Here is a 15,316-nt window from a genome sequence, read left to right on the forward strand (position 1 = left end):
TGTCATGGATTCAACTGCATCTTTTGCCTCTAATTCTTTGCTATAAAGTTGAGAAATTATCTACGTCCTCATCTTCATCCTCAACAGAAACACAATCCTTCAAATTATGGATGCTTGGCCACATCACCAATTCATTAAATTTTTAATATATTATATAGTAAGAAATATAATAGACAAATTTTAAAAATTGGGACTAAAATAGACTTTTCAAAAGTTCAAAGACCAAAATATATAGTTGAAGGACGAAAATGGAATTTAAACCTATAATTAATTCAAAATTAATGCCAAAATTTGGATAGAAAAAAGTCTAACCTTTACATGACAATTGGGCTTAAGGAAACAAAGATTTAGGCGAAAGGCCCAAACTAGATATAGATAGCATTGGCCTCGACCAAGGTGAGATTGAGATAAGCCTAATTATAGTTGTAACATGCAAAACGGATGCCTCTGATCAGAAGAATTTTTAGGTCATCCAAATTCAACTCCTTAACCTAGATTCAAGTAGTAACAAAAATCTTGGGCCAACCCTCTTATAAATATATCATTACAAACTTCAATAGAGATAAGTCTATTATAAGTCACCTCTATTCTTAAGAACAATAATACATGTCAATTATCGATTATGCTCATCTTTGGTAATAATATTAAAAGTAATTACACAAGATATTAATTTTGTATCTTACGAAGAAGTAATAGAGAGGTGATAAGCTGACACGTGGCATCCACAATCAATGGAGACAAAGTTGTCGCCGTAGTACTGGTAGTGACTGACGGGATATAAAAGTAAATTCAATGGCCGTTAAAAGGCTAATAAAAGGGAAAAAGAAATTTACAAAATAATTGATTGAAAAAAAAGTGCCACGTGGTATTTTCTTAGTGAGTAAGAAAGTCGATGTGGCATCTCCATTTGGATTCCAATTTTCTCCAAGTGCTTCTTCACCCATTGTCCACTTGGCATTTTTCCCACTAATATTTGTCTCTCTACTCAGCAATTAAATAAATTACTTTTAAATAATACTTGAAAATTTTGTTAATACACATCAAAATATTAGAGGTTTGACCCTCTCGAGGTCGGTAGTACATACTTGGCATCAGTTAAGTTCATACTTGACATCAGTTAAGTTATGTTCATTTTAACTATTCAGTGTTTTAACTTAGTGTTAAGTCGAAGTGGTTATGCCAACATAAGCATTTTAGATCAGTGGCTCGTTAAATAATTAAAATCATTACGTCAGGTTGATTTCAAATGCCGACTGATGGTGTGATAGGAGTTGTTATGTATTTTGAACTCAATCAAGATTAAAGTTCCATTTGGGATTGTATTTACAATAGTATAAAGTGATTAGGGGGAAATCTTAACCAATTTTTCAGAATCACTTAACTAAAGTACAAAACCTTTTATATCTAGTTTTCTCAAAAATATATTATCCTCTTAACCATTTAAATAAATATATTACAATAATATCATTTCATATTAATATATCTTTTCACATTTATTTTCAATTTTTTACAACAATTATTTTTCTTAAACTTTTATTGAATAATCTAGATTAAACAAAATTAATCCAAATTCATGTCATATAATATTTTAAATAAGAATATTATAATAAATTTTAAATTATATCAATATAATAATAATTGAAATAATAAGCTATTTTGACTCATCTAACTAAACTACACTAATTTAGTATTAATTAACCAAATATACCAACTAATTTTTTTCTAATTTTTAATTAAAATTTACCAGACACTATTTTATTTTTTGTTACAATTGATTTTAAAAGCATAGCTGCTAACAATTTTAAACTACAACAATCCCAAAAACTTTTTCATCTTAGATATACTCAATCTTCATCTCATAAACTTTAAGCCATCTTATAACGGTAAACATTTTGAGAATCACACTAGTATACAAATCCAATAGTAGAATGAATTAATATTCTATTTTACCTTTATGGTCGTTAAAAATCAGTACTTTTGGAATAGAAAATAAAAGGAAAAGTATTATCCTAATACCATGTTGTGGTAATTGTTAAAAAAAATTCTCCTTTTTTCCAAAAAAAAAAAAAAATTATTTCCAAGGACTATGTTACCAACCTTTAAAGCTATGGCCATATTTTAAGATTATTTTTAAATATAGAAAATGAACCAAAATATTTGAAAATATAAAAGTTTTATTGTCTATTTATAATAGATCGCGATAGACTTATTTATATATATGATAGAACCAATAAGTAGTTTATCCCAAATAAACAATAATATTTTACTATTATTTGTAAATACTTTTAAAAATGTGGTCATTTAAAATAATTTTCCAATATTCTATCCCATTAATAATTTTCAACTAATAATTTTAAAATGGTCGTGTAGACAAAAAGGCTTCAAATTGCAAAATTTTTAAAGATATAAAGTAAATGGAATATATTAATTAAAAAGAAAAAAGAAAAAGTTTCAAAGCTTCAATTTAATGTAACTATAAATACCTATCACACTAAAAGTATGCAAAACAATAAAACTAACACTCTCACTTGAAAAAATAAAATTCAAAAAAAAAAAAAAAAAAAAAAAAAAAAGTGGAGTTTACTCTGTTTTTGTTGTTGATTTTCTCTCTGTTTCCATGGTTCCGATCAGGAATTTCTTAGCAGCACCGTCGAATTTTCTTCCACCGGAGATGATCTTCACGGTTGGATCGAAGAATTTGATGCAGAAGGAGTTTGTTTACCAGTGACACATTGTTTTGAATTTTATAAGATCGTCTTTGTAAATTCTGCTGTGATTTTCGCTTAATTGATTTTTGTGTTCTTTCTGGAAATGGAGTCCGTCAATTTCTACGACATAAGAGCGGAGAAAGCGAACGCGATTCTCAAGTATCGACAGCTCAGAAAGATCGCTAACCTGTTTCGATTCATCGAGTTATGTTTGATTCTCGTCGTGATCTCGAGATTTTCCAGCCATTTGCCGACCGCCTTCAAGAACTCCAGCGAGTACTTCCGCTACTTGTCGGTGACATTGATCAGTCCTCGCTTCGTGTTTCTGATCGGAAACGCAATAGTCATCACTCTTTTCGCTAAATCTGGACAGTTCTCTGCTAAGGATCCGAGCAAGAAGAATTCGGTTGCCGATCTTTACGAGGAGTTCATCCAAAACAGCGAGAAGAATCAGAAAACTCGACGCGCTGAGATCGAGTATCGGATCAAACAGATCGATGACAGCCGCGGTGATTCCTCGATATCTGTCAAGAAAATCGTCAATCCTCAAGAAATTAAGCGTTATCAAAGGAGTAAATCGGAGAAAATGGAGGTCGTACAGCGAGAGAATCTGGATCGTGAATTGCGACGATCGGAGACGGAGAAATTCAAGAAAATCGTCGGATTGAGGGAAGACAGAAGAAATAGCTCGTATCCGGAAGATGGAATGAGCAACGAGGAGTTCCGGCAGACGGTGGAGGCGTTCATAGCGCGGCAGCAGAGGTTGCGAAGGGAGGAAGAATTCTGTGGGTTTTAGGAATTAAGGACATGTAAATCAAAGCTTTCACGATCTCGTAAATCCTGCAAGTGATTAGGGCTACGGACTGAATTGAAAAGAAGAAGAAGAAAACGGGAAATTCGAAAAAGTCGTAATAAGTTCTGTATATTTTCTTTTTATACAGCTTTCTTTTCTTTTTCTTTTTTAATTTTCATTTTACGTATTTGAATGAAAATTATAAAACTCAAATAACCTCACAGTCCTTTGTAAACTTTTTAACCTCTTTTAAACTGTCACACTTTTAGTTAGGCTTCAATTTGTTTAACCATATAAAAGTAACTTTCCCTCAATACAACCTCGAGGTTGAGGTTCAAGTTTCAAAACAATTGAGATATTATTTTTATTATAATCATGTAAAGTTGCAATATTATCGTTGGTGTGGAAAGTTCGTACGTGTTCATCATTGTTCCGCATGTTTGTTTGTTGACTAGCTTCTCCTAGTCTAGTCTCACTTTCTAAATGCATGAGAATTCCTCGCATCGATGTGGTGTTAAGTCCACCACAGTTAGGGAGTGCATATAATTCAACTAAGCACACAAAAACAAAGTCAGGACACTCATTGGGAGGTTATCTACTCTTTCCCTTTAGGGTTATCTAAACCGGGTTAATTATTTATAATGTCCTTCCTTTTAATACGCACATGTCGGGATAGTTGTAGCACTCAAGGTTGCATGGTACCAAGCCGAGCATGACTCAGTTATCTTTCAATTGGTCTAAATTCACCAGCTTGACTAGTCAACCTGAAACTCAAAGATTTGACTTTTTTCCTCTTTTGGGACACGTGTTTCCTCATGATGTCCTTGATTTCTCTTGGGCTTTGGACCTTGTGCAACCCTCAACAATTATATTTAACGTTTCATAGAAATTTTAAAATGTTTCATAGGGTTGAACAAATATTGATACCTAGGATGGTGTTTCAAAAATTAGAACTCGATGACACCAGATCGTCCCAACAAGTCACTCTAGGTCCTAGTTATTTTCTATTCAAATTTTTTATGGATTTTTACTCCACGGGTAGTTTTAAAATAGTTACAAAAAGTCACGGATAATATTGAAATTTTTAAAATAATAAAAATATATAATAATTAAACTTTATGGATTTTTTTTCTTTTTGTAATTTACCTTCTTTTTTTTTTTTACATGGAAGAGTTAAGCGAGTATTTGTTCCTTATAGGAGAAGACATTCATCATTCATTATAAGTTTATATTTGAAGAATAAAGTGAAGGAAAACTTGAATAGAGTTTGTTGAAGAGAATAGATAAAGTAGACTATTGTTGGATATAATATAATTTCTTAATCAATTTTAATAAACTATAGAGTATTTTGTATCTAGTTGTATAAATTATGTCTTTGTATTTTCTAATTTGCAAATATAACTTTATCTAAGTTAATTTTTAATTAACAAAATTGCTAATTTGATTGGAGTAGAAATCGTATATCAGTTGATATGATAATAGCTTAATTAGTTATGACGTTGCTAGCCTTCTCAACAATAGAGTTTCAAATCCTTCACTCCTATTGAACAATAATAGTAAGATCTGATCAATGATATATTTAGTTAATTTTAACAAAATTAATTATATGATCGTCTAAAAATTATATGTACTAAATTTTTGTGGTACATAATGGTAAAATTTAATATAAATAATGTAATCGTCAAGAGAAGCATAGTTCAACTAATATTAAGCTAGTACATTATTGATTTCGAAGTTAGAAGTTTAATGTTTCTACCCTACATTATAATTGAATTACACGAGTATTTTACTTTTTTTTGAAAAAGAAAATAAAGAAAACTATTTGTGATTTATTATTAATTATGTTCCACTATTATGATAATTAAAATATTTGGATCATTTTCAAATTTTCAAAAGCCTAGTGATAGCTTTAGCTGTCATAATTATTCCACATAAATTCTTGTGATATTAATCTAATGTTAGTAGTTACATTTATACTATTATATATTCCCATGTCAACTCAACTTTTAAAATGTGTTGTTTAAGCTTTTCACTTTTTTCGCAAGATATTATTGTCTCATATCCCTATTTTTGTGTTTGGATAAGACTAATTATTTTTAAAGAGTTGAAAATCTGGCTTTTTAGAAATTAAATATATTTTCTTGAATTAATTTCTTACTATAGTTTTCATCTTCCTTTAATAAAAGAGTTGATTTTTTAGACCGTTTTTAAAAACAAAAACAAGTTTTGAAAAACATTTTCTTTTAGTTTTGAAAACTTGGTTTGATTTTCGAAAAGATTAGTAAAAATTAGACAATAAAGCAAGGAATTTAGAAGTGAATGGGTGTTTATAGACTCAATTTTTAGAAACTAAGGCCTCATTTGGCAACCATGGTTGTTTTTTTGTTTTTGTTTTTTAAAATTGAACTTATGAACACTATTTTTACCTTCAAATTTCTTGATTTGTTATCTATTTTTTACCAATTGTTTAAAAAATCAAGTCAAATTTTGAGAACTAAAAAAATAGTTTTCCAAGATTTGTTTTTGTTTTTGGAATTTGGCTAATAATTCAACCATTGTACTTAAAAAGATGCAAATCATTATCAGAAATATGGATGAAATAGACTTAATTTTTAAAACAAAAACAAAAAAAATCAAATGATTACTAAACGAGGTCAAAGACTTCGTTTGTTAGCTAGCCAATGGTTTTTGGATTGAGACAACATCGAGAGGATGAGTTATGGGTAGAGATGTCCAATTTTCCCACGGGAACCGGGCCCCGTGGGGCCCCGAACAGGGTGGGGAATGGGGGAGGGAGTGGAGGAAAAAATTCCCGTGAAGGATAGGGATGGGGAATGCATTCCCCATCCCCGCTCCGATTAGTTTCTACATATTTATTTAGTATAGTTATCTAATGTTATGTTATTATTATTATTATATAAATACCACTTTTAAATTTCAAATTTGATTATTTATAGAGAAAGATAATAAATATGTTTAAATTGAAATATTTAAATTTATATTATATATGTAAATAATTTGATTTACATTTATTTCTTTCTACTAAAAAAATTAATTAGCTTTTTAGGCCAAAATTTGATTAATTTATCTTTAAATTCAAATAGTCATATAAAATTAACCATAATAAACAATTTAATAATAAAAAATTTAGTTATAAAGTTAATTATTTAATTAAAATTTGTTCACATTAGTGATCTAAATTAATTATTTTTTTATAAAAAAAGTAACAGGAAAAAATTTCCCGCGAGGAATCTCCACCCCGATTCCCATGGAGAATTTCACGGGATGGGGAATGAAATGGTGAGCGGGGACAGGGATGGGGAATGACATCCCCAGCCCCGCACCGCCTCGTATACATCTCTAGTCCTGGGGTCGCTTCCTTCAAATCTACATCAATTTGGACACTCCTAAACCACAGTGGGGTTATTCAAAAGGGGACTAAAAACAAAAACATTAGATTGAGTTCAAATATGAACGTCTCCCAAATTTTTGGTTTTTTTTAGAATAATGAACGGTTGTATCATTGTTTATCGTTGGTGAACAAAATCTAAAAAACTGGGTGATTTTCATTCTTTTTATTTCTAAGTGTTCATCTTTTATGTATGAAAGTATTGGTGGATAGTGAACCTTTATATGACTGATTTGGGTTCTTTTTCCCTCAATTTAATTATAATAAGAGAAGTTGACAAGGGTGGACTCCTCGCAAGTCCCATAGTTTTTACTCTTCACATTGAAGAAGATTCCACGTATAATTCGTGTGTGCTCTTTATTTTTAGTTTTCCATATTTTAGTAGTTTATTGTTGTCCATTGTTGGTTGATTGCTGGTTGATTATTTGGTGATTTATTTATGGTGTTTTGGAGATTAATTATTTGGTTGTTTGTCTTTGGAGTAAATCCTAGTGGATTATTGTTATATTGTTTGGGTCTATCAATACAAACATTCTAAGGAAGAGTTGTCCAAATGAGAAGATAAAAACACAAAGTGGGTTCCATCCACGGACTACCTAATAAAGGAAAAAGAATACATTCTCTTTCCTCGCAGACTAAAATCGAAATGAGGGAAGATATTACTAATCTTTTCTCGACTATTACTTCTATCTTTTTAAATCATCTACCCTAAATTTTCAAGCTGTTAACAAAATTGTAAGTCACGGCCCAAGTGGTGACCCCTGTAATAAATCATCTCTTGGACAAATTGTTCGATGATGAGGAAGTCAAAACGTGCTCTCAACAAGCAAATGCATCCCTCCAAAGTGATATGAGCAACGCATATCATAGGGTTGAGTGGCATTTCTAGGCAGTATTATGAAGAAAATATGATTTGGTTTTCATGCTATCCAACTTTTCATTCAACTTCTGTATGCTAAACATACTTAATGCATCCTGGAAAGAGAGCATTCTATTGTGAACATTAAAGAGTAAGTATATCTTTTATTCATGTTGTCGTGGGATATCGCTCTTTCTATACTTGATGAAGTATTTAATGGGGTTATGAGCGTTTGCTCTCACAGGTGGTTGTTGGAAGATTGGGGATGGTCGATCGATCGATATCTATTGATCAGTGGTTTCCTTGTGAAACTACCTTCAAGAAACTTCTTTCTTTATCATGGTCTCTAATTGTGTCATCAACGGATAGTCTTATCTATGATGTGCAATGGAATCAGGCTCTGATTGATGAGTTATTATGTCTGGAAGATATAAAGATATTAAACTCATCAAGAGTATTTCTTTTGTTTTCCTCCTCGCACATATGATTTTTTTTTTTTTTTTGCATTAAATAAAAAAGAGTTTTTGATTCGTCAAAGATGGGTAGAAGTTGACTCTGCTTTGATCGTGGTAAGTCTTTACCTGGAAAATTTTTTAAGATCAATGTGGGCACTTTCAATCCCACAAAAGACGAAATTCTTTTTGTGTCGTGCTTGCCTCAACTCTCTTCCACCATGTTCTGATTTGACTAGTCATTCTATCATTGCTTGTGGGGATTATCCTTTATACTCATATGCTTCTGAATCTTGGATCCATACTCTCAGCAAGGGAATTAAATAAATTTGGTCTCTCTAATCTCAGTATTTATTTTTTTTACATGTACTACTCTAATGTTGTTTTTTTTCTTAGAGTCTGATATTTTGAATCCATTGGATATCAGATCTTCTTGCTCATTCTTTATATCATTTGGCATAAGTGCAATCTTCTGATTTTTTATGACCAAATCTCGCCTAATTATCATCCCATCTAGTGGCCAGTGAGCATGGAGGAATCAATGGATCGTCAAGTTGAGCAAGCCTTAACCTAGTTGCCTAGTCCTCCCTCGATGATTGAGGAAGCCTCTAGTTGGTCGGCACCACCTCGTGGCTCATTAAAGATGAATTCTAATGTGGCTTTCCTAAATGGAGATGTTAGTATAGGAGTCATTATTCATGTATCGAATGGTGATGTCATGTTTGCTATGGGAAGACACTTAATTATGGTGATATTGAGCTTGTTGTGGTCATATCCATGTTTAATGGCCTCTCTAGAGCTGCAGGCTAATATTTCCCTGTTTTGGAAATGAAACTGATTCCCTAATTCTATGGAAGCTTTTGGCTGGAAAAACCAAATTCGTCGTTGAGGTTTAAGCTTTCCTTGACTTTATTTGTGATTTTCATCATTGTGGTTCTATTCTTGACTTCCTTTGAGCTAACCATGGGAGTATTTCTATTACTCATGAGTTAATTATCCATGCTTGATGTTTTGAATTTTCGACAATTTGGCTTAAAGACCATCCTCCTTAAGCAGATTATGCCCTTATTTTTTATTCCCATTTGTCCTTAAGTTTTTCTATTTTGTTTCATACAAAAAAACCAACATCTTCCAGTTAGAAGTACAAACAAAGTTTCATATTGGTTAGAGAAGAGAATGATCACGGGCACATAAGGGTGGACAATTATCTCCATTAATATAAAACCTTTTTGGTAGTTCCAAAAGCAAAGTCGTGAGAATTTATGCCTAAAGTGGACAATATCATACCATTATGGAGGTTCCATTGTCCTTATCACTCCTAACATATCCACGGTTTATCCATAACTTTTTTTCCAATCTCAATCCACAAATATACTAATTTGTTCATATTATTAATATTATTGTGCATCAATAATACTAGAACCCCGTTTGATAATTATTTTTTTTTTTTAATATTGCGTTCATAACCACCATTTTCCAACCATGTTTTTAAAATCCAAGTGAATTTTAAAATTATAAAAAATATATTTTTAAATATATATATATATATATATATATAGCAATTTGACTACGACTTCAAACGGGATGAAAACCATTTTAAAAAATTGTGGAGAAAATTTATATTTAAAAAATAAAAAAAACAAAAATCGAAATGGTTACAAAAAAGACCTAACTTTACAATAAATTTAAAAAATAGAAAAAAAAAACAACTAAACGAAAAACTAATGTATTCCTCATGGAGATATCATGATCTTCTAATGTACTTCAAACTTGTATTGACCAATTAGGTTTTCTACTTCTCTTTAGTTTTGTTACCTAAACCCTAAACCCTATACTATAGGTAGACAACTTAGTAGATTGTTTCCATCTAAACCTCCATTTAAAAACTTATATATAGAATACAAACTCGCTATCAATATTTGATGGCGTTTCTCTTTGTTGTTTTTCCCTCCTTTACGACTCAAGCATGAATTAAAATTTTAACGATCAAAAGAGGATGTCTTTATTTATTACTGTTATTATTATTATTTTGAGTTCAACAATATGCAGGATGAAAATTTTGAACCTCAAACCTCTTGGTCGATGATACACGTTTCATATCAATTTAGCTATGCTTATGTTAGTTAAGAGGTACGTCTACGAACTATAACAACTATCAAATTATTTGGTTGTTACACATTGTTTGTTATTGATGCCCCTTAATGAAGGTGCTATATTGATTAGCTAGAGCATCTCTTTTGTACTTAGGAAATTGAAATAACACTAAATAAATTAAAGCATGCATGACACATATATAACATGTATAATCCTCCACTAAATAGGTTTGAATCAAATTCTAATCAGATTTGGGAATCCTCAAAATAAAATTTATAATGAAAAGAGAATATATTTAGTATACTTTTCACATGTCATTGTTCCTTTCAAGTTTTAGTAGTCAAATCCATAGTTTTAGGAGACGAATTTGGAAATTTTGTCTTAAGATTGCAGACTATGGGCCAAAAATATCCATGGTTCATGGTATGTATTTATTTATGACAACTCTCTTCTTTTATTGATGTACAATCAAATATATAAGAAATTGATAAAATCATTTTAAATAGTTAAAATATAAGGCAACATAAAGATGACTCAACTAGTATAAGTAGGAGTGGACAATAAAACTAACCAAACCGAAACAAACTGAAGATTCAGTTTTTACTAAAGCATTGATATAGTTTGATTTAAAATTAAAAGGAAACTGAATTTTTTCAGTTAGATTTGATGAACCAAACCATTTATATTATATAGAAACCCAAAAATCTAACCAAATCGAACCTATATTATGTATAAAACTGAACCGAACCAAACAAACAATTTAGTTCAATTTGATATACATCCAAAGAGAAAATTTATCATTCGGTTTGATTTAGCTACCAAATTGAATTGTAAACACCAGGTAAGAGATTCAAATCTTCTATCTCAACCAAAAACGATGTTTATGACTTAATCGGTATGGCAAGGAGAATTAAAATCAGAGGAATGAGATATTTTGGATAAGAGCTTAGAAGAGAGGCTTCAAGTTTTCATTGAATGTGAAAGACAATGGCAATAATGGAAGGGGAATTTGTTCAAATGAGCTGTTAATTGGATAAAGGGAAAGGGAAGTTGCAGAATAATAATAACAATAATAATTCCATCCTACACACTCACAATCTTATGCTCTCTCATCTACAATATTCAATTCAAGACAACCAGTCCTTGGAATAGAGGCATCCAATTCCAATTCCTGTCTCCAAACAAGAACCCCAATTAAGAAGGGACTCAGATGCCACTACAATTTCTGCATTCTTTTGGATCATAGGATTCGCATACCACTTTCAAGACACGGTTTTACACTCCATTTCCATCAACTCATATTCTCTTAGCCAAAAAAATATCCAATACCACTGTAACTTCATAAAGATTCCATAATACTCGACCAAATTCTCCTTTCCCAACCTCCATAGCGATGTTGCCATATGAACTCAAATCAAATCACTCGGTTTCAACTTAATCGGTAAACATAACATGGAAAAGTTTCCCGACTCCACTGTTTCTCTAACATGAAATATGCAAGATGTTTAATCAAGCAAAGGCAGGTGACGTATATATTTTAAAGTAGCAAAAACTAGAAATGGGAAGCATACACAAGTCACAACACAGTCCATCAAATTCACCATCCTTTCAAAACCAGATGAAGTTGGAGATAGATCGATCGAGATTACATTATATTTGTACGTAGCACGGTATTGTAATAGTAGTGACCGGGGTATTTGTGTGTGTGAAACCATTCCATTTTTCAATGAGAGAAAACTATAGCAAATACAAAACCGAACTAAATCACTTTAGAACCAACAATAGGGACTAAAGGATTCTCGCTACACATGACAAAGTATAAAGTATATCCAATTAGCACTTTTTATTTGCAGACCATATCAACCAAAGCCTCTGATGCTTGTACCTGAAATATCGCTAAACCGCTTCAGTACCATCAACTACACGTTCTTACACACATTATTCAACCTCGTATGATCAAGTTCAAAACAACTCAAAGAACATTTTTCATGGTAATTTTACTGTACTTGCCTCAAAATTTGGAGATTATGAGTTAAAAGGAACCGAGTCTCCTTTCTTTGCTCGACAGTTAGATCAAGTTCTATACTGCCATTTTCATTGCTATCTTCTCATGAGGGTCATAACCTGTTAGTTCAAAATCATCTGACACAAAAGAATCGATATCCTTCTTCTCGGGATTTATCTTCAAAATCTACAATAAGGTAAGATGTAATATTGAAAATAGCAGGTTAGTAAACGCTAGCATGGAAGAACCATGTAATTATAGTTTTCCTACTTACGGGGAACGGTTTGGGGAGTTTCTGAAGCTGCTCCTGCAATGGCCTAACATGAGTACGGTAAACATGAGCATCTCCAATCACATGTATGAAGTCGCCTCGAGCAAGACCTGCGCATTAGAAGAATAATTTTTTAATGTAACTAGAAGTGTAGCTGTAGGGGAGGAAAACCACATTACTATAGTTCAGAATGTTTAAATCCCAGTTCAGAACTTTACTAGATTGCCACATGGAAGTTACAGGAAAGAACACTCAAACAGAAAGAGAAAAACAGAGAGACTACCACAAAGAGGTGTGTATAGAAATAATCGTATCATTAAACAGCCTGCTCAGCAGAAGTTTTTTATTTTTTTAAGAGAAGAAACATTTCATTGAATAAATGAAATAAGGAGAGACCCCAAAGCACCTAAAGGTGATTACAAAAGAGATTTCCAATTGGAAACTAAATAAGAAAGACTAAAATTCTTAAAAGGGTGCCTAGTTTTGGACCAACATAAAGCGGTGGACAAAACGGAACCAAGTCCATGAAGCTCTCTAAAACTGAAAATGAGTATCTAAAAAGACTTTTATTGCGCTCGCCCCATAACATCCAAAAGAAAGCTCGCAAAATGGCCAACCAAACCGTCTTCTTTGTAACATAATTTAGAAAAAGAAGAGAAAGTTTGACTGCAATGCAAGTATGCAACTAGGTAATTGTAAGTTAAATGCTAGGCCATCGCTATAGTAGAAAACAAACTACTGGTCAATATGGAGTAGCATACCACAGACATGAGCAATCATGCAAGTCAGAAGAGCATATGATGCAATATTAAATGGAACGCCAAGGCCCATATCAGCAGAGCGCTGATACATTTGACATGATAACTCCCCATTCGCAACGTAAAACTGCAAAGAGCGATCAATAAACAATGTTAAGGAAATAAGTTGTGAACATAAGACACCACACATTTGAGTCCAACCTGAGCAAACATGTGGCAAGGAGGAAGTGCCATCAGTTTGAGATCAGATGGATTCCACGCAGAAAGAATGATCCTCCGGTCATCAGGATTATTTTTTATCTTGTTAATTACATCTAGCAACTGATCAAATCCTTGACCAGTGTAGTCAGCATGCATGTCCGTATACCTGTAAAAGAAACGTGGAAAGCAGTAAAGCACAAATCCTGCAATAAAATAGAAACAAACTTCAAAGAGATAATCAGAATAATACACGAACCTAGCACCAAAATGCCGCCACTGGAACCCATACACAGGTCCCAAGTCGCCTTCCTCCCTTTCTCTTAAACCAATACTAAGGTTACCAAAAACAAAAACAAAAAAAGGGAAAAGAAAACGAATTATAGCTTAAACTATATATCAAAAAACTCAAATTTCTATAGTTTCTTATTTAAAATTCAAGTATATAAGTAATTGCCTATCGAGGTAATCTCTGGATGCGTTGCCATCCCATATATGAATGCCTTTCTCCTGAAGAACCTGTTGATAATGCCGAGCTTTAGGATATAATACAGTTCAACTTGTCCAGGGAAAAAGGTTTTCATGTAGCCACTTAATGAGGCATTCATCTAAAGTTCCTACATACTCTTTATTTGTTATTAATAATGATGTCCTTTTGCACGTGTTATTCCTAGGATGCAAGAATTTGTCTTTTCCCTAAAAGTACCGCTTGCAGGTTATAGGAAATAAGGCCAAACACAGAGGCCAAAACAAAATGCAAAAGTCACCAAAAAAGAATACTTGCAAACAAGTGATCATTATAGTAAAGGGCTCCAATCATTTGTCATTGCAGAGCGCAAAACCACACCCCAAAAAAAATGCCATCAATGAAATTGTTTTAAATTAAAAAACAATATATAAAACAATTCAGAAATGCTAGCGTAGGAATGTTTGTGTTCAGTAAGAAGAAATATCTCTTTTTGTCCCCTTTCTTTTAATGGAAAGCCGCCTACCATTAAATGAACGAAAATATGTTAAGGCCAAACAGAAAACGGATCCCAGATTCCCAAAAAAAGTAATAAATTTAAAGGGGGAAAAAAAGAAAAAGAAAAAGAGGCTTTAATGGTTGAGAATAAAGAATACCAGGGTAAACCACAAAAAGACTAGGCCATAGAGACATCTACAACGGTGTGCTTATAACGGGGGAACTCAAATCTGCTTCTCCAAAAGCGATCATCAAAAAGGCAATCTGCCTAATAACTTTTCTTCAGCCATGATCCAGCGAATGAAGTAGTGAAAGAGTGCCTTCTCCATCATAAAGTAAAATCCCCTCCTAAGAGCCACACTAACTGTACAAATTTCCTAAAACCTACCCTACATCTTTATCATCAAGTGGTATCTCCACAAAATATGACCTGTATTCTAGCTTGATTATAAAGAACATAGCAATGTGGTGCTGATGTTTCATTTCAATCAACCAACAGAAAAGGCAAGTGGCAAATCTTCTTCAAGATTTTAACCTTCCAGGGCTTGGCAAAGAAAAGGGCGATGAAGAAGATGGAGTAAACAAACAAGAGAAGAAAGACGTTAAAACAAAGCACACCAAAAACTTGAAGGTCCAAGTATGCTTGAAGAGGAAGACCATGCAAGAGAGATACAAGGAGTCAAGGGCAAATCTACAGCTTCGTTAACATATAAAGTTCTCTTAATATGAAAATTTTAAGAAAAGAACTCCCCTAAAGCAAAGCAAACAAAGAAGACCATCACCATTCCAATGATCCTCCTAGAAA

The 15,316-nt window shown here is 32.4% G+C and overlaps 2 protein-coding genes across 2 annotated transcripts; one reads left to right on the forward strand and one right to left on the reverse strand.

The window, feature by feature from the left end:
• Positions 1-2,400: 2,400 nt before the first annotated feature.
• Positions 2,401-3,722, forward strand: LOC150030225 (uncharacterized). Its single transcript, XM_090309929.1, has one exon. It carries the CDS (start codon positions 2,812-2,814, stop codon positions 3,502-3,504), a length of 693 nt encoding a protein of 230 aa, XP_090166055.1. The 5' UTR covers positions 2,401-2,811; the 3' UTR covers positions 3,505-3,722.
• An 8,167-nt stretch (positions 3,723-11,889) lies between these two features.
• On the reverse strand, positions 11,890-14,441 carry LOC150030226 (bifunctional dihydrofolate reductase-thymidylate synthase 2-like). Its single transcript, XM_090309930.1, has 7 exons — positions 14,005-14,441; positions 13,807-13,881; positions 13,551-13,716; positions 13,353-13,476; positions 12,595-12,701; positions 12,326-12,506; positions 11,890-12,200 (listed from the first exon to the last, which is right to left on the reverse strand). The coding sequence occupies exons 3-6, from the start codon at positions 13,704-13,706 to the stop codon at positions 12,396-12,398; spliced, it is 498 nt and encodes a 165-aa protein (XP_090166056.1). The 5' UTR covers positions 13,707-13,716; positions 13,807-13,881; positions 14,005-14,441; the 3' UTR covers positions 11,890-12,200; positions 12,326-12,395.
• Between the last annotated feature and the right edge of the window lie 875 nt (positions 14,442-15,316).

Source organism: Benincasa hispida, unplaced genomic scaffold (assembly GCF_027475165.1).
Source record: "Benincasa hispida cultivar pf3 unplaced genomic scaffold, pf3_genome.v1.1 HicScf432, whole genome shotgun sequence".
Taxonomy (NCBI): domain Eukaryota; kingdom Viridiplantae; phylum Streptophyta; class Magnoliopsida; order Cucurbitales; family Cucurbitaceae; genus Benincasa; species Benincasa hispida.

What these genes read in the sequence shown, in the direction of transcription:
- LOC150030225 (XM_090309929.1), top strand. Translation starts at nt 2,812, where the DNA reads ATGGAGTCCGTCAATTTCTACGACATAAGAGCGGAGAAAGCGAACGCG.
- LOC150030226 (XM_090309930.1), bottom strand. Translation starts at nt 13,706, where the DNA reads ATGCATGCTGACTACACTGGTCAAGGATTTGATCAGTTGCTAGATGTA. An exon ending in CTTGCCACATGTTTGCTCAG is followed by an intron (nt 13,477 to 13,550) that starts GTTGGACTCAAA and finishes CGCTCTTTGCAG; the next exon opens with TTTTACGTTGCGAATGGGGA. An exon ending in AACTCCCCAAACCGTTCCCC is followed by an intron (nt 12,507 to 12,594) that starts GTAAGTAGGAAA and finishes ACCTTATTGTAG; the next exon opens with ATTTTGAAGATAAATCCCGA.